Here is a 19,315-nt window from a genome sequence, read left to right on the forward strand (position 1 = left end):
TTTTTTTTTTCCTTTTTCTTTCTGCTGCCTTGTTTGTGGTGTGGATCTGGGGAGAATTTTGAAAATGGAAGCGAGAGAAAGAGGATCAATGTCGTCTAGCATCGGCAATTCGGCTGAACTCGAAGGGAATCTGACACTAAGTGATCGTCTTAAGGTTTTCAAAGGCTCTACTTTTGATCCCGAAGCTTATGTCACCTCCAAATGTCAGCGTATGAACGAAAAGGTCTTCTTTTTTTTTTGTTTCTTTCCTCATTCTCATAAGAGATTGTATTCCAGAAATCATGTGGTAATTTTTTCATATAATTAATGTTTGCAATGTGTGATTTTGCTTTATTGTATGAGGATTGATCTTCTTTTTTTTTGTTCCTACATTGTTCAGTATCATAGATCATATGTGTGTGTTTAGCTTAGGTTTGTTAAAATTCATGAGATATTTTGGTGGTGTACAGGAGACAAGGCATTTGTCTTCTTACCTCGTTGAACTGAAGAAAGCTTCTGCTGAAGAGATGCGTAAGAGCGTCTATGCTAACTACGCTGCCTTTATACGGTTTGTGTTATCTTCTTCTTATATATCATTAGATTTGGAGATTTTTTGTTAGTTTTAGGGTTCTTCATGTTCTTGATGACGTGTGCAGGACATCTAAGGAGATTTCAGCTCTTGAAGGACAGCTTCTTTCTATGAGAAACCTTCTCTCTGCTCAAGCAGCTCTTGTTCACGGCTTAGCTGATGGCGTTCACATTAGTTCCTTATGGGCTGATGACGCTGACGACTTGAGAGACGAAGACTTATATGACATGGAGAACAAACAGCTCTCCAAGATAGAGACTTGGGTTGTGGAGTTTTTTGATAGACTTGAAGTTCTCTTAGCTGAGAAGAGAGTTGATGAGTCCATGGCTGCGTTAGAAGAAGGGCGTCGTATGGCGTTAGAAGCACATGAGAAACGCACGCTCAGCCCCAACACTCTTCTTTCTCTGAACAATGCAATCAGGGAAAAGAGACAGGAGTTGGCTGACCAACTGGCTGAAGCTATCAGCCAACCTTCTAGAAGAGGAGGCGAGCTTAGATCAGCCGTCTTGGCTCTCAAGAAACTCGGTGATGGTTCTCGTGCTCACACATTGCTTCTTAGATCTTACGAACGGAGGCTACAAGCCAACATTCAAAGCCTAAGAGCTTCTAACACTTCCTACGGGGTAGCATTTGCTTCTGCGCTCTCTCAGCTTGTTTTCTCAACGATTGCTCAAGCTGCAAGCGACTCTCATGCAGTTGTTGGCGAGGATCCGGCTTATTCATCAGAGCTTGTGACATGGGCGGTGAAACAAGCAGAGTCTTTTGCTCTTTTGCTCAAAAGACATACTCTGGCTTCATCTGCTGCTGCAGGGAGCTTAAGGGTAACCGCAGAGTGCATCAAACTCTGCGCCTCCCACTGCTCTTCATTGGAGTCTCGCGGTTTAGCTCTTTCCCCTGTTTTTCTGAAACACTTCAGGCCGGGCGTGGAACAAGCCCTGACCGGAAATCTCAAGAGAATTGAACAAAGCAGCGCCGCTTTAGCTGCTTCGGATGATTGGTCACTCTCTTATACACCAACAGGATCACGCGCCTCATCAACTACTCCCATTGCACCGCATCTCAAGCTTTCTATAAGCGCTCAAAGATTCAACTCCATGGTTCAGGTAATCATCATATTTGCTGCTTCAGTTTATCTTTTTTTCCTTGCTATACAAGTTTGAGTTTCTGTTGGATTTAGGAATTTTTGGAAGATGCTGGACCGCTAGACGAAGCGTTACAGTTAGACGGGATTGCACTAGACGGTGTTTTGCAAGTGTTTAACTCATACGTTGATCTCTTGATCAACGCATTGCCCGCCTCAGCTGAGAACGAAGAGAATCCAGTTCAAAGAATAGTTAAAATAGCTGAAACAGAGTCTCAACAAACAGCTTTGTTAGTCAATGCACTTCTTTTAGCAGACGAGCTAATCCCACGTTCAGCTTCAAAGATTTTGCCACAAGGTACAAGCCAATCCACTCCAAGAAGAGGTTCCTCAGATAGTCGACAGAACCGACCAGAGCAAAGAGAATGGAAGAAGAAACTTCACAAATCAGTGGATAGACTAAGAGATAGCTTCTGCAGACAACATGCACTTGAACTCATCTTCACTGAAGAAGGAGAAGTCCGTCTCAGCTCTGAGATTTATATCCTCATGGACGAAACCACTGAAGAGCCTGAATGGTTTCCTTCACCAATTTTCCAGGTAAGCAGAAAAAAAAAAAACATTAAAGTTTTTAGTGTGAAAGCCAAAAAAAACTACATACATGAATGCTCTGCTTTTTTTTTCAGGAACTGTTTGCGAAATTGACGAGAATAGCGGCGATTGTGAGCGATATGTTTGTTGGAAGAGAGAGATTCGCGACGATATTGCTGATGAGACTGACGGAGACAGTGATTCTTTGGATATCTGACGATCAGAGTTTCTGGGAAGAGATGGAGACAGGAGATAAACCATTAGGTCCACTTGGTCTTCAACAGTTTTATCTAGACATGGAGTTTGTGATGATCTTTGCCTCACAAGGAAGGTACTTGTCGAGAAACCTTCACCAAGTGATCAAGAACATTATAGCTCGAGCCATCGAAGCAGTTTCAGCCACTGGAGTCGACCCTTACAGGTATGTATTCATTACGCGTTTACCACATAGACATGTATCATTTATGCGCATAATTAATGGTTTGATGATGGATGATGAAACAGCACGTTGCCGGAGGAAGATTGGTTTGCGGAAGTAGCTCAGATAGCGATAAAGATGTTGATGGGAAAAGGCAACTTCGGTGGCCACGCAGAGCGGGACGTCACTAGCCCTTCTGTTTCCTCTGCTAAATCTTACACGAGTAATTAATCAACAAATTATTAACTTTGTTGACGTAGAATTATTTTTTCATTTTTTTAGAGGAAATATTCATTCTTGAATGCGGACAATTATCTTTTGTTTTCTAGTAGTCTCTAATTCAAATTTATAAATTAACTAAAAAATCTACAATCTAAAAACTCTAGATTTTAAACCCTAAAACTGAACCCTTAAGGTCTTAAAACCTAATAAATGAATGGTTTTTATGTCCTTAACATGAAAAGATGGGATTAATTAATCTTAGAAGATACTATATATTACGTACATAGACCTGAGAGGATGCAGTCTTTTTGTTATGATGGCTATACATCAACCGGAATCCAATCAGCTCCCTAACTTTAGCGGGTGTAAACATTGTGGTACTTTTCTTTTGGAGCGCCGTTCAAAAAGATTCCTCACTACTCACTAGGCCGCGGCGGTATAATTAGCCTCCACAACTAATATTGGTTGCTCTGCTACTTGTTTTCACAAATTGAAACTTTTATTTATTTTGTTTTTTATGTGTTACATATCAAGAAACTTATATTATGGTACATGTTCAATCAAATGTTGATACATGTTATATATATAAATATATATATATAGATATAAATAATGAAAAAAAAACTTGAGCAAAGTTAAGCAATCTTTTTCTGTAAAACTTTGAAATTCAAAGTTAAATCAATGTTATCCCAATAGAATCCGACTGTATCTCCTTGCTTGAGGTGCCTATCAATAAGGACAAGAAACCAACCAAGGTTCAACAAATAGCCCCTGGAATCTTGATGAATACTAACGTCATACGTTTTCTCCGAATCCCAATCATAAAGTTTCACTGTCACGGAATTTCCAATCACAAGCTTGTTGCTCCATCTCCCGATTATTTCGTCTCGTGTCTCTTTCGCTGGTAATCGAATTTCACTGTTTAAATCTTTCTTTTGTAACGTCTTTTTTATGACCCATGGATCGTACTGAGCTAGTGTAAGTTCAGTATCGAGTTTTACAGGCATTTGAAGATTCTTTTTTTGCTTTCGGGTTGGCTTTTGTTTTTCTAGCGCGAGGGAAGACATGGCTTGATGAATCGAAAGCTCATGGACTCGCATATTATTTATAATGTTCGGTAGGAGATAGGTATGTGTTTTTGTTATAAAGTTTATTGTTGCATGCGGTCAGTAGTTCATAGGAAGGTTTATAATTTATAATTATTATGCATGCGANTTTTCTCAACGATTGCTCAAGCTGCAAGCGACTCTCATGCAGTTGTTGGCGAGGATCCGGCTTATTCATCAGAGCTTGTGACATGGGCGGTGAAACAAGCAGAGTCTTTTGCTCTTTTGCTCAAAAGACATACTCTGGCTTCATCTGCTGCTGCAGGGAGCTTAAGGGTAACCGCAGAGTGCATCAAACTCTGCGCCTCCCACTGCTCTTCATTGGAGTCTCGCGGTTTAGCTCTTTCCCCTGTTTTTCTGAAACACTTCAGGCCGGGCGTGGAACAAGCCCTGACCGGAAATCTCAAGAGAATTGAACAAAGCAGCGCCGCTTTAGCTGCTTCGGATGATTGGTCACTCTCTTATACACCAACAGGATCACGCGCCTCATCAACTACTCCCATTGCACCGCATCTCAAGCTTTCTATAAGCGCTCAAAGATTCAACTCCATGGTTCAGGTAATCATCATATTTGCTGCTTCAGTTTATCTTTTTTTCCTTGCTATACAAGTTTGAGTTTCTGTTGGATTTAGGAATTTTTGGAAGATGCTGGACCGCTAGACGAAGCGTTACAGTTAGACGGGATTGCACTAGACGGTGTTTTGCAAGTGTTTAACTCATACGTTGATCTCTTGATCAACGCATTGCCCGCCTCAGCTGAGAACGAAGAGAATCCAGTTCAAAGAATAGTTAAAATAGCTGAAACAGAGTCTCAACAAACAGCTTTGTTAGTCAATGCACTTCTTTTAGCAGACGAGCTAATCCCACGTTCAGCTTCAAAGATTTTGCCACAAGGTACAAGCCAATCCACTCCAAGAAGAGGTTCCTCAGATAGTCGACAGAACCGACCAGAGCAAAGAGAATGGAAGAAGAAACTTCACAAATCAGTGGATAGACTAAGAGATAGCTTCTGCAGACAACATGCACTTGAACTCATCTTCACTGAAGAAGGAGAAGTCCGTCTCAGCTCTGAGATTTATATCCTCATGGACGAAACCACTGAAGAGCCTGAATGGTTTCCTTCACCAATTTTCCAGGTAAGCAGAAAAAAAAAAAACATTAAAGTTTTTAGTGTGAAAGCCAAAAAAAACTACATACATGAATGCTCTGCTTTTTTTTTCAGGAACTGTTTGCGAAATTGACGAGAATAGCGGCGATTGTGAGCGATATGTTTGTTGGAAGAGAGAGATTCGCGACGATATTGCTGATGAGACTGACGGAGACAGTGATTCTTTGGATATCTGACGATCAGAGTTTCTGGGAAGAGATGGAGACAGGAGATAAACCATTAGGTCCACTTGGTCTTCAACAGTTTTATCTAGACATGGAGTTTGTGATGATCTTTGCCTCACAAGGAAGGTACTTGTCGAGAAACCTTCACCAAGTGATCAAGAACATTATAGCTCGAGCCATCGAAGCAGTTTCAGCCACTGGAGTCGACCCTTACAGGTATGTATTCATTACGCGTTTACCACATAGACATGTATCATTTATGCGCATAATTAATGGTTTGATGATGGATGATGAAACAGCACGTTGCCGGAGGAAGATTGGTTTGCGGAAGTAGCTCAGATAGCGATAAAGATGTTGATGGGAAAAGGCAACTTCGGTGGCCACGCAGAGCGGGACGTCACTAGCCCTTCTGTTTCCTCTGCTAAATCTTACACGAGTAATTAATCAACAAATTATTAACTTTGTTGACGTAGAATTATTTTTTCATTTTTTTAGAGGAAATATTCATTCTTGAATGCGGACAATTATCTTTTGTTTTCTAGTAGTCTCTAATTCAAATTTATAAATTAACTAAAAAATCTACAATCTAAAAACTCTAGATTTTAAACCCTAAAACTGAACCCTTAAGGTCTTAAAACCTAATAAATGAATGGTTTTTATGTCCTTAACATGAAAAGATGGGATTAATTAATCTTAGAAGATACTATATATTACGTACATAGACCTGAGAGGATGCAGTCTTTTTGTTATGATGGCTATACATCAACCGGAATCCAATCAGCTCCCTAACTTTAGCGGGTGTAAACATTGTGGTACTTTTCTTTTGGAGCGCCGTTCAAAAAGATTCCTCACTACTCACTAGGCCGCGGCGGTATAATTAGCCTCCACAACTAATATTGGTTGCTCTGCTACTTGTTTTCACAAATTGAAACTTTTATTTATTTTGTTTTTTATGTGTTACATATCAAGAAACTTATATTATGGTACATGTTCAATCAAATGTTGATACATGTTATATATATAAATATATATATATAGATATAAATAATGAAAAAAAAACTTGAGCAAAGTTAAGCAATCTTTTTCTGTAAAACTTTGAAATTCAAAGTTAAATCAATGTTATCCCAATAGAATCCGACTGTATCTCCTTGCTTGAGGTGCCTATCAATAAGGACAAGAAACCAACCAAGGTTCAACAAATAGCCCCTGGAATCTTGATGAATACTAACGTCATACGTTTTCTCCGAATCCCAATCATAAAGTTTCACTGTCACGGAATTTCCAATCACAAGCTTGTTGCTCCATCTCCCGATTATTTCGTCTCGTGTCTCTTTCGCTGGTAATCGAATTTCACTGTTTAAATCTTTCTTTTGTAACGTCTTTTTTATGACCCATGGATCGTACTGAGCTAGTGTAAGTTCAGTATCGAGTTTTACAGGCATTTGAAGATTCTTTTTTTGCTTTCGGGTTGGCTTTTGTTTTTCTAGCGCGAGGGAAGACATGGCTTGATGAATCGAAAGCTCATGGACTCGCATATTATTTATAATGTTCGGTAGGAGATAGGTATGTGTTTTTGTTATAAAGTTTATTGTTGCATGCGGTCAGTAGTTCATAGGAAGGTTTATAATTTATAATTATTATGCATGCGATCGTGTTAATTATTTATAATTTATAAGGTTTAGATTGCATGCTTGAATTAATTAAAAGATTTATATACACATGCCGAAGTTGATCGTATTTATCAACACAATTTATGTTCAGCAACGTATAAACAAAATTCGTAGCTTCTTTACGTTACAGATGCTCAGTGAACTCACAAGAAACAGAGCTAGGGCAGGCTTTAGTTTTTTTTCTTTTTTGGCTTTTGGCACTGTCACTCTCTAAGTGAAGTCTCAACTCTTAACTCTCAACTGAAATATCAAATATGTCAACGAAAAACAAAAAAAAAGGTTCAAATATAGTAGCAGATACCATTACACAAACCGAACCACACAAAAGGAGATACTATGAGGAAACAAGGNAGCTTTCTATAAGCGCTCAAAGATTCAACTCCATGGTTCAGGTAATCATCATATTTGCTGCTTCAGTTTATCTTTTTTTCCTTGCTATACAAGTTTGAGTTTCTGTTGGATTTAGGAATTTATGGAAGATGCTGGACCGCTAGACGAAGCGTTACAGTTAGACGGGATTGCACTAGACGGTGTTTTGCAAGTGTTTAACTCGTACGTTGATCTCTTGATCAACGCATTGCCCGCCTCAGCTGAGAACGAAGAGAATCCAGTGCAAAGAATAGTTAAAATAGCTGAAACAGAGTCTCAACAAACAGCTTTGTTAGTCAATGCACTTCTTTTAGCAGACGAGCTAATCCCACGTTCAGCTTCAAAGATTTTGCCACAAGGTACAAGCCAATCCACTCCAAGAAGAGGTTCCTCAGATAGTCGACAGAACCGACCAGAGCAAAGAGAATGGAAGAAGAAACTTCACAAATCAGTGGATAGACTAAGAGATAGCTTCTGCAGACAACATGCACTTGAACTCATCTTCACTGAAGAAGGAGAAGTCCGTCTCAGCTCTGAGATTTATATCCTCATGGACGAAACCACTGAAGAGCCTGAATGGTTTCCTTCACCAATTTTCCAGGTAAGCAGAAAAAAAAAAAACATTAAAGTTTTTAGTGTGAAAGCCAAAAAAAACTACATACATGAATGCTCTGCTTTTTTTTTCAGGAACTGTTTGCGAAATTGACGAGAATAGCGGCGATTGTGAGCGATATGTTTGTTGGAAGAGAGAGATTCGCGACGATATTGCTGATGAGACTGACGGAGACAGTGATTCTTTGGATATCTGACGATCAGAGTTTCTGGGAAGAGATGGAGACAGGAGATAAACCATTAGGTCCACTTGGTCTTCAACAGTTTTATCTAGACATGGAGTTTGTGATGATCTTTGCCTCACAAGGAAGGTACTTGTCGAGAAACCTTCACCAAGTGATCAAGAACATTATAGCTCGAGCCATCGAAGCAGTTTCAGCCACTGGAGTCGACCCTTACAGGTATGTATTCATTACGCGTTTACCACATAGACATGTATCATTTATGCGCATAATTAATGGTTTGATGATGGATGATGAAACAGCACGTTGCCGGAGGAAGATTGGTTTGCGGAAGTAGCTCAGATAGCGATAAAGATGTTGATGGGAAAAGGCAACTTCGGTGGCCACGCAGAGCGGGACGTCACTAGCCCTTCTGTTTCCTCTGCTAAATCTTACACGAGTAATTAATCAACAAATTATTAACTTTGTTGACGTAGAATTATTTTTTCATTTTTTTAGAGGAAATATTCATTCTTGAATGCGGACAATTATCTTTTGTTTTCTAGTAGTCTCTAATTCAAATTTATAAATTAACTAAAAAATCTACAATCTAAAAACTCTAGATTTTAAACCCTAAAACTGAACCCTTAAGGTCTTAAAACCTAATAAATGAATGGTTTTTATGTCCTTAACATGAAAAGATGGGATTAATTAATCTTAGAAGATACTATATATTACGTACATAGACCTGAGAGGATGCAGTCTTTTTGTTATGATGGCTATACATCAACCGGAATCCAATCAGCTCCCTAACTTTAGCGGGTGTAAACATTGTGGTACTTTTCTTTTGGAGCGCCGTTCAAAAAGATTCCTCACTACTCACTAGGCCGCGGCGGTATAATTAGCCTCCACAACTAATATTGGTTGCTCTGCTACTTGTTTTCACAAATTGAAACTTTTATTTATTTTGTTTTTTATGTGTTACATATCAAGAAACTTATATTATGGTACATGTTCAATCAAATGTTGATACATGTTATATATATAAATATATATATATAGATATAAATAATGAAAAAAAAACTTGAGCAAAGTTAAGCAATCTTTTTCTGTAAAACTTTGAAATTCAAAGTTAAATCAATGTTATCCCAATAGAATCCGACTGTATCTCCTTGCTTGAGGTGCCTATCAATAAGGACAAGAAACCAACCAAGGTTCAACAAATAGCCCCTGGAATCTTGATGAATACTAACGTCATACGTTTTCTCCGAATCCCAATCATAAAGTTTCACTGTCACGGAATTTCCAATCACAAGCTTGTTGCTCCATCTCCCGATTATTTCGTCTCGTGTCTCTTTCGCTGGTAATCGAATTTCACTGTTTAAATCTTTCTTTTGTAACGTCTTTTTTATGACCCATGGATCGTACTGAGCTAGTGTAAGTTCAGTATCGAGTTTTACAGGCATTTGAAGATTCTTTTTTTGCTTTCGGGTTGGCTTTTGTTTTTCTAGCGCGAGGGAAGACATGGCTTGATGAATCGAAAGCTCATGGACTCGCATATTATTTATAATGTTCGGTAGGAGATAGGTATGTGTTTTTGTTATAAAGTTTATTGTTGCATGCGGTCAGTAGTTCATAGGAAGGTTTATAATTTATAATTATTATGCATGCGATCGTGTTAATTATTTATAATTTATAAGGTTTAGATTGCATGCTTGAATTAATTAAAAGATTTATATACACATGCCGAAGTTGATCGTATTTATCAACACAATTTATGTTCAGCAACGTATAAACAAAATTCGTAGCTTCTTTACGTTACAGATGCTCAGTGAACTCACAAGAAACAGAGCTAGGGCAGGCTTTAGTTTTTTTTCTTTTTTGGCTTTTGGCACTGTCACTCTCTAAGTGAAGTCTCAACTCTTAACTCTCAACTGAAATATCAAATATGTCAACGAAAAACAAAAAAAAAGGTTCAAATATAGTAGCAGATACCATTACACAAACCGAACCACACAAAAGGAGATACTATGAGGAAACAAGGAAAAACTGTAAGAACAACAAAAAGGTATAGAAAACACAACAAATAGGGAAGGGCACTATTTGCTACTGCACAATTCCAACAATCCCTACACAATACAGAGCAATTTCAAGAAAGTAACACTGAGATGAGACCTTATACTTCACTGTCATCTTCCTCGCCCAGCTTATAANCTCTTGATCAACGCATTGCCCGCCTCAGCTGAGAACGAAGAGAATCCAGTTCAAAGAATAGTTAAAATAGCTGAAACAGAGTCTCAACAAACAGCTTTGTTAGTCAATGCACTTCTTTTAGCAGACGAGCTAATCCCACGTTCAGCTTCAAAGATTTTGCCACAAGGTACAAGCCAATCCACTCCAAGAAGAGGTTCCTCAGATAGTCGACAGAACCGACCAGAGCAAAGAGAATGGAAGAAGAAACTTCACAAATCAGTGGATAGACTAAGAGATAGCTTCTGCNCGCTGGTCTGATCTGAGCATGTTGTGCCATTCTGTTTCTGATTTGCATTGACTGATGGATGCTGTCTTTCTTCAGTTGCACCAAGTTCTTTGTTACCATTTTCTGTGAATATTGTCTCTCAAGTCAGGCAGAGAACAGTTCAAACATAACAAAACGTAAATAAAATCTTTATTAATATTTTATACNCCTCATGGACGAAACCACTGAAGAGCCTGAATGGTTTCCTTCACCAATTTTCCAGGTAAGCAGAAAAAAAAAAAACATTAAAGTTTTTAGTGTGAAAGCCAAAAAAAACTACATACATGAATGCTCTGCTTTTTTTTTCAGGAACTGTTTGCGAAATTGACGAGAATAGCGGCGATTGTGAGCGATATGTTTGTTGGAAGAGAGAGATTCGCGACGATACTGCTGATGAGACTGACGGAGACAGTGATTCTTTGGATATCTGACNCGCAGAGCAATGAAGTTTCAAAAGAAAACCATGCATGAACAAGAAAACGCGCTCTTATGAGAGCACAAAAGAGTAGGCATTAAAAATTCCAACTTATAACTGCTGGCCTAAGATTTGAATGCTCCCATCTCTATGGGAATGAAGCGATAGTCTCAAAAAAATTCATCTCTAGCTATGCAATAGCCAATAAGCCAAGGAATAGAAAAAAGGAAGCTTACCATTTTCATGTACTGGAGCCGTCGGGCGAGCCTTTGGAAGTGTTGATTTGTCCCTTGAAGACCACTGTTGAACTGGGCGTATAACTAGAGCTCTAGGGTTCTCCCTTGGAATGAAAAGAGCATCTGCCTTTGGTGTACTTGAGCTTTCCTCGTCATCAGTGAAAAATGGAACCTACAGAGACCATTTTAAGATTTANGATCAAGAACATTATAGCTCGAGCCATCGAAGCAGTTTCAGCCACTGGAGTCGACCCTTACAGGTATGTATTCATTACGCGTTTACCACATAGACATGTATCATTTATGCGCATAATTAATGGTTTGATGATGGATGATGAAACAGCACGTTGCCGGAGGAAGATTGGTTTGCGGAAGTAGCTCAGATAGCGATAAAGATGTTGATGGGAAAAGGCAACTTCGGTGGCCACGCAGAGCGGGACGTCACTAGCCCTTCTGTTTCCTCTGCTAAATCTTACACGAGTAATTAATCAACAAATTATTAACTTTGTTGACGTAGAATTATTTTTTCATTTTTTTAGAGGAAATATTCATTCTTGAATGCGGACAATTATCTTTTGTTTTCTAGTAGTCTCTAATTCAAATTTATAAATTAACTAAAAAATCTACAATCTAAAAACTCTAGATTTTAAACCCTAAAACTGAACCCTTAAGGTCTTAAAACCTAATAAATGAATGGTTTTTATGTCCTTAACATGAAAAGATGGGATTAATTAATCTTAGAAGATACTATATATTACGTACATAGACCTGAGAGGATGCAGTCTTTTTGTTATGATGGCTATACATCAACCGGAATCCAATCAGCTCCCTAACTTTAGCGGGTGTAAACATTGTGGTACTTTTCTTTTGGAGCGCCGTTCAAAAAGATTCCTCACTACTCACTAGGCCGCGGCGGTATAATTAGCCTCCACAACTAATATTGGTTGCTCTGCTACTTGTTTTCACAAATTGAAACTTTTATTTATTTTGTTTTTTATGTGTTACATATCAAGAAACTTATATTATGGTACATGTTCAATCAAATGTTGATACATGTTATATATATAAATATATATATATAGATATAAATAATGAAAAAAAAACTTGAGCAAAGTTAAGCAATCTTTTTCTGTAAAACTTTGAAATTCAAAGTTAAATCAATGTTATCCCAATAGAATCCGACTGTATCTCCTTGCTTGAGGTGCCTATCAATAAGGACAAGAAACCAACCAAGGTTCAACAAATAGCCCCTGGAATCTTGATGAATACTAACGTCATACGTTTTCTCCGAATCCCAATCATAAAGTTTCACTGTCACGGAATTTCCAATCACAAGCTTGTTGCTCCATCTCCCGATTATTTCGTCTCGTGTCTCTTTCGCTGGTAATCGAATTTCACTGTTTAAATCTTTCTTTTGTAACGTCTTTTTTATGACCCATGGATCGTACTGAGCTAGTGTAAGTTCAGTATCGAGTTTTACAGGCATTTGAAGATTCTTTTTTTGCTTTCGGGTTGGCTTTTGTTTTTCTAGCGCGAGGGAAGACATGGCTTGATGAATCGAAAGCTCATGGACTCGCATATTATTTATAATGTTCGGTAGGAGATAGGTATGTGTTTTTGTTATAAAGTTTATTGTTGCATGCGGTCAGTAGTTCATAGGAAGGTTTATAATTTATAATTATTATGCATGCGATCGTGTTAATTATTTATAATTTATAAGGTTTAGATTGCATGCTTGAATTAATTAAAAGATTTATATACACATGCCGAAGTTGATCGTATTTATCAACACAATTTATGTTCAGCAACGTATAAACAAAATTCGTAGCTTCTTTACGTTACAGATGCTCAGTGAACTCACAAGAAACAGAGCTAGGGCAGGCTTTAGTTTTTTTTCTTTTTTGGCTTTTGGCACTGTCACTCTCTAAGTGAAGTCTCAACTCTTAACTCTCAACTGAAATATCAAATATGTCAACGAAAAACAAAAAAAAAGGTTCAAATATAGTAGCAGATACCATTACACAAACCGAACCACACAAAAGGAGATACTATGAGGAAACAAGGAAAAACTGTAAGAACAACAAAAAGGTATAGAAAACACAACAAATAGGGAAGGGCACTATTTGCTACTGCACAATTCCAACAATCCCTACACAATACAGAGCAGTTTCAAGAGAGTAACACTGAGATGAGACCTTATACTTCACTGTCGTCTTCCTCGCCCAGCTTATAGGAACTAAAATGCTCGACCCGAAACTTCCACTCGCCTTTCACAGGATCAAACGACACAAACTCAGCTCCTTGTGCCTCAGCTTTCTTCTTAAGCATCATCTTATACTTCTCCACTCTCTCTCCTTCAGTAAACTGCTTTCCTGTCTTCTTATCAACACATTTTATGTTCAGCAAGGTTACCTCAGCCGGTTTATTCAGACCTTGCCCAACTGCCGGTTTCTTGCTCTCGTCCATGTATACAATCACTTCCCTGTTATTGAACTGAACCAGCGATTCCAAGTCTAGCCTGCGAACATCTGTCTCTCCCATGAACTTTATGCTACCAAAACCGTGCCTTCCAACCACAAAGTCTCTAACCCGCCTGCAATAACCTGGATTTGCTCTTTCCTTAGCTGCGAGTTCCTGAATACGTGGCTCGGTGAAATAATCAGAATGGCGTAGCTTCGGCATTAGAGCCTCGATTTCCGCACCATGCTCATAAACAATCGCAGCTTCTCCTGCTCTGTGTCCATTTAGAGTTTTGTAGGGACGGTCTTTCTCGCTGGTCGGATCTGAGCATGTTGTGCCATTCTGTTTCTGATTTGCATTAACTGATGGATGCTGTCTTTCTTCAGTTGCACCAAGTTCTCCGTTACCATTTTCTGTGAATATTGTCTCTCAAGTCAGGCAGAGAACATTCCAAACATAACAAAACGTAATAAAATCTTTATTAATATTTTATATACTCACTCTCATGGTTTATTGCATCAGTAGCCATGTCTGGACCCCTCCCTGAAATTTATGATAAGTATTGTAAAAAGTAGCCAGGAATGGTTTAACTCAGTACCTAGTACCTCATTAGGTAAGTATTTTACATAGTCCTTCTCACACGCAGAGCAATGAAGTTTCAAAAGAAAACCATGCATGAACAAGAAAACGTGCTCTTATGAGAGAACAAAAGAGTAGGCATTAAAAATTCCAACTTATAAGTGCTGGCCTAAGATTTGAATGCTCCCATCTCTACGGGAATAAAGCGAGAGTCTCAAAAAAGTTCATCTTTAGCTATGCAATAGCCAATAAGCCAAGGAATAGAAAAAAGGAAGCTTACCATTTTCATGTACTGGAGCCGTCGGGCGAGCCTTTGGAAGTGTTGATTTGTCCCTTGAAGACCACTGTTGAACTGGGCGTATAACTAGAGCTCTAGGGTTCTCCCTTGGAATGAAAAGAGCATCTGCCTTTGGTGTACTTGAGCTTTCCTCGTCATCAGTGAAAAATGGAACCTACAGAGACCATTTTAAGATTTAAACATGTGGAACGAAGCTCAGCACCAAAAGTTAGATTGAGTCAAATATATCGTGAGTAAAAGTTCATAAATAAGAATCATTGCCTTTGGACCATTCTCGCCAGGACGGTACTTTCTTGCCGGCAACCTGACCCGCCTGTGTAAAAGGTGTCGAGAAGTCAGGAGAGATGATATTCTAACAGGAGCTGGTTTGTCAACAACCTGACAGGAAAAAGAAAATGATTAAGAACGAAGGAATAATAGTGTACTTCTATTTATTATGAATAGTAACAAGCTTCGCATGTGGAAGAACTAAATGTCTAACACTTGAACAGAGACTATTTAGATAATAAGAAAAATGCACCATATAATAGTTGCAGAAGGTACAGCAGGCTTACAGGCATGCTGGAGATTCCATATTGAATGGAAGGTGAATTTCCACCTTGATTTATTGAAATTTGAGGCATAGCAGGAAGTGTTCCAAATGGATTTGTAACAGCAACTGGTTGCAAAACAACAGAGTTCAGCGGAGCAGGCCTGTCGAAAAAAAAAAAAATGAAGCTCCAATAGCACCTCTTCCACAAAATGAAACCTATTTTAAATAACTGAGCTATCCAAAAAGAGCGGAAACAAAAGTCTTGCAAACAGTGATGTCAAAAAGACCATACGATTGCCCGAAGTTGCCTTGACCAAAAAATCCCAGTCCACCAGCATTTCCAGCTGTTTTAGCTTTAAACCATGAAACATAGATTATAGATGAGATAGCATCTACAAATAAGATGACAACATCAGTGATTTGGTCAACCGACGTACCTGCTTGCGTTTGATTGAAGGTGTTGAAACCAAAACCGTTTGATGCTTGACCTGGCTGAGCTGATTGAAAGGGTGTCATACCAGCAGTCTACAAAAATAATGCAAGATTGAAAGGCCTAAATTAAAAGATACAAAAGAACAGGCATCGCAGAAAAGATGCTTCACTACTAACTGTGAAAAGAACAGGCATCACCAAAAGATATGGAAAAAGAAACTAAGTGCTTAGGCTTAATAGCGAATGTGAAAATCACCATTGTTTGTCCAAATGGAGAGCTGCTAGGCGTAGTTAATGTAGAAGAACTTGAAAACATGTTTCCAAATCCAGTGGAGGGTTTATTGAAAAGACTATTTTGACCAAATGCAGGAGCACTACTCTGTCCGAAGTTTCCAAAAGCAGAACCAGTCTGTCCAAACGCAGAACCAGTCTGCCCGGCCGAGGGGGTTGAACTGAATAGAGTAGATGGCTGACTGTTTCCAAACGCCGAAGTTGCCGCCTGACCAGGAGCCGAACCAAAGATTGACGGAGAAGAGCCAAATCCCGGATTGCTTGATGAACCAAATAACGGTGATGATGTTGTTGTTCCAAAAGCGGACGATGATCCAAAAACGGATGTGGTAGCTGACGAAGTTGACCCAAAAAGATTGGAAGAAGATGTTACACCGAAGGGCGAGGAACCAAAATTTGAGGTAGCCGTTCCAAAACCCGAACTGGCAATTGTTGGGGTTTGAGGGGCAAAAGGGTTTGTAGATGTTGAGCTCGAAAAAGGGTTTGTTGGATTTGCTGATGTCTGACCAAATGCCGGTGATGGAGAAAAAGGATTTGCCTGAGCAGTTGATATACCAAATCCGGCATTTCCAGGAGACTGGCCAGCAGGAAGTGGTCCACCTGAGAATTGAAGACACGAATCCAGATTTTGGTATGTAAGGTACAAGAATGTTGTGTTTAGCAGATGTTTGATCAAGATTTGTTTGATCACGTGTACCTTTATCTCCTCGTTGGTAATCTTCCCACCTAAGCTCCTCATGGTTTTTATCTTTGTATGCTGGCATGGCAGAAATAGATTCCAACTTTCCAGCAGGCTGCGTACCGCTCCCTGCCTCTGCCTCAACTGTCGGTGCATAAGGCACGGCTCGACTACCCCCTTGTTGACCACCGAAAGGTGATTGACCAAAACCAGAACCCCCAAAATTTGGGGTTGAAGCCTGCGCACCTGCAAAACAAATCATGCAAACATATTTCGTCACCCCTTTATTCAAATGACTAACACAACGATTAGCAGTTAAAATATTTTACTGGGACATGCTAAAGAAAGAACCTTGACCTCCAAAAGGAGATGGTGTAGAGCCAAAAGCGCTGCTACCAAACGCGGATGTAGACTGGCCAAAGGCTGGCGAGGAGCCAAAACTAAAGGATGAGGTATTTGATGCCCCAAAAGAAGGTGTACTGGATGCCCCAAAGGCAGGTGTACTGGATGCCCCAAAGGCAGGTGTACTAGATGCCCCAAAGGCAGGTGTACTTGATGCACCAAATGCAGGAGTGCCTGATGCACCAAAAGCAGGGGTGCTTGAAGCTCCAAAAGCAGGGGTGCTTGATGCTCCAAAAGCACCTCCAGAACCAAAGCCAGTGTTGCCAAACGTGGTGCCAGTGCTACCAAAAGCTGGAGTCGGTGACGCGCCAAATGCAGGTGTGTTTGTGACGCCAAAGGAGGGAGAGTTTGAGGCGCCAAAGGCAGGCGTGCTTGTGGCACCAAAGGCAGGCGTGCTCGATGCACCAAACGAGGGTGTGCTAGTGACACCGAAGGAAGGCGTGCTTGATGCGCCAAAGGCAGGTGTGTTTGTGGCACCAAAAGGTGTAGATGAACCAAAAGTACTGTTTCCAAATGCAGGTTGGGATTGCTGCATCGTGCTTCCAAAAGGATTTGACTGGGGCGTTGAAAATCCCAAAGGTTTCTGCCCAAAACCAGAAGACCCTGAAAAGGGAACAAATAAATTAGCTTAATCGCCAGAAGCATATGTATAACTAATGACAGAAAAACCAAGGACTAATGAGAACCTGAACTAAATCAATAAAACAAAAAGGAAATTAGGAGCTAATCTATAAAAAGAAACAGTACAAAGAGGTCACCGAAAAACCAAAGACATAAAATATATTCATACCCTAGAAAAGCAATAAATCAATGAGGTCACTGAAAAACCATAAAATGAGATCCATATAAGGTACTTACCACCAAAAGGTGAAGATGCTGGAGATGCTCCAAAGGCCGGAGTAGAATTCCCAAATGCTGGTGATGAAGAAGCTCCAAAAGTTGGGGTGGAGGCGAAGGGAGAGGATGCTTGAGGTGCACCAAAAACACCGGTTGAAGTGCTTCCAAATATTGAACTTCCCGTCTGTGCAGCAAAAGGAGTAGACGTACCAAACTGTGTTGCTGGAGCAAAGGGATTATTACTACTTGAATTGCTGGTCTGACCAAATAAAGATTGGGACGCAAATGGGCTGCTACCAGATGACTGTCCAAAAGCTATAAGAAAAAAAAATCAGAAGGTCAATTTTCTTATCTAGTACTATTACATAACAAAGAAGTAGCATAAAACTATAAAGAGAATAACGAAATAGAAGGCTACAGAAACCAACAAATAAGTATATGATAGAATCACTTACGATTAGATGAGCCAAACATCTTCCTCTGTAGTTTGACAACGGAGGGCCAAGCCAAAAGAAACTATTTTATCTTGTAGCTGGAAAAAAGAAAATTTCTTAGGAAAAGATAACAACAAGAAATAAATGCATATAAGCAACACCATATCGGTAAGAGCTGGTTCTAAAATTCAAACACAATAAACATGCGTAACTATACTAGAATTCAACATCAACTTAAGTTGGTTCATGCGTGGGGAGAAGGAACTGAAACTCCTAAAGAAATTACGAGAAGAAAGGACCAAGTAAAACATTACGCCAATCAGCTGGGGAACAAGAAAATACATAATAAACTGGTATGACTGAGAGATGACGAAACTCTAAACCTATTATTCACTAGGCGATAACGAACCTCTAAAACCAATGAACTAAGCAACACCACAAATAGAATTCATCCACTCAGAAATTGACTATGTTCATAAACGTGAGTAACGATTGAAAGAAGGAGGAATCACCTATGAGTCCGATGTAAAAAGGGGGGAACAAGGTCACACACACACACACACACACGTTCTTCGATCAATCACATATGCCACGAATAATATCAAACGACTCTCAGAGAGACCAAGAGCGGAAGCTCCGATCGTCTGCAAGGAAGAAATTAGGGTTCAGGAGTCAAATCGTCGAGAAGGGAATAGGTTCGGCGTGGAATCAAATCAAATATGGAGTAGAAACTAAAACGATTAGGGGGAAAATGGAACCTGAAAACGAGGAGCTCGATCTGAAAACCGACGAAGTAAAAAAGCAATTTATCGCCGGAATGTTAAGCGCGACGACGGTTGCAACTTGAGGGAGCGACGAAAGGCAAAGATTAGTAGTCTATGTATTTTTGTTGGTAATGGTACCGTACGATGACTTCTATAATCTGCTTGGGAGTATAATTTGCTCAATTAGATTTAGTTTTAGGCAAAACGCAAAATAATAAATTGCTGATATTGTTTTTAACCTTTTGCTTTTTAATTTGTTACTATATATAACCATGCTGCGGATCGCATTAATTTTGTGTTAGTACAAC

The 19,315-nt window shown here is 39.4% G+C and overlaps 3 protein-coding genes across 4 annotated transcripts; 2 read left to right on the forward strand and 1 right to left on the reverse strand.

The window, feature by feature from the left end:
- LOC104768708 (exocyst complex component EXO84A-like) lies at positions 8–2,979 on the forward strand. The gene is made up of 6 exons (XM_010492744.1): positions 8–223; positions 450–547; positions 636–1,671; positions 1,746–2,249; positions 2,336–2,661; positions 2,745–2,979. Exons 1-6 carry the CDS (start codon positions 65–67, stop codon positions 2,887–2,889), a joined length of 2,268 nt encoding a protein of 755 aa, XP_010491046.1. The 5' UTR covers positions 8–64; the 3' UTR covers positions 2,890–2,979.
- LOC104768698 (exocyst complex component EXO84A-like) lies at positions 4,089–8,688 on the forward strand. The gene is made up of 4 exons (XM_019239612.1): positions 4,089–4,544; positions 7,455–7,958; positions 8,045–8,370; positions 8,454–8,688. The coding sequence occupies exons 1-4, from the start codon at positions 4,089–4,091 to the stop codon at positions 8,596–8,598; spliced, it is 1,431 nt and encodes a 476-aa protein (XP_019095157.1). The 3' UTR covers positions 8,599–8,688.
- LOC104768717 (nuclear pore complex protein NUP98A) lies at positions 13,243–19,194 on the reverse strand. 2 transcript variants are annotated; one of them, XM_010492761.2, is made up of 14 exons: positions 19,002–19,194; positions 18,756–18,887; positions 18,265–18,341; positions 17,831–18,124; positions 16,928–17,575; positions 16,589–16,816; positions 15,857–16,491; positions 15,606–15,693; positions 15,461–15,521; positions 15,191–15,329; positions 14,898–15,014; positions 14,619–14,790; positions 14,261–14,302; positions 13,243–14,172 (listed from the first exon to the last, which is right to left on the reverse strand). In XM_010492761.2, the coding sequence occupies exons 3-14, from the start codon at positions 18,281–18,283 to the stop codon at positions 13,496–13,498; spliced, it is 3,120 nt and encodes a 1,039-aa protein (XP_010491063.1). In that variant the 5' UTR covers positions 18,284–18,341; positions 18,756–18,887; positions 19,002–19,194; the 3' UTR covers positions 13,243–13,495. The 2 variants fall into 2 exon arrangements, with proteins under 2 accessions (XP_010491063.1, XP_010491057.1); XM_010492755.2 differs by having other exon boundaries at positions 16,922–17,575.

This window comes from Camelina sativa, chromosome 3 (genome assembly GCF_000633955.1).
Source record: "Camelina sativa cultivar DH55 chromosome 3, Cs, whole genome shotgun sequence".
In the NCBI taxonomy this organism is placed as follows: Eukaryota; Viridiplantae; Streptophyta; class Magnoliopsida; order Brassicales; family Brassicaceae; genus Camelina; species Camelina sativa.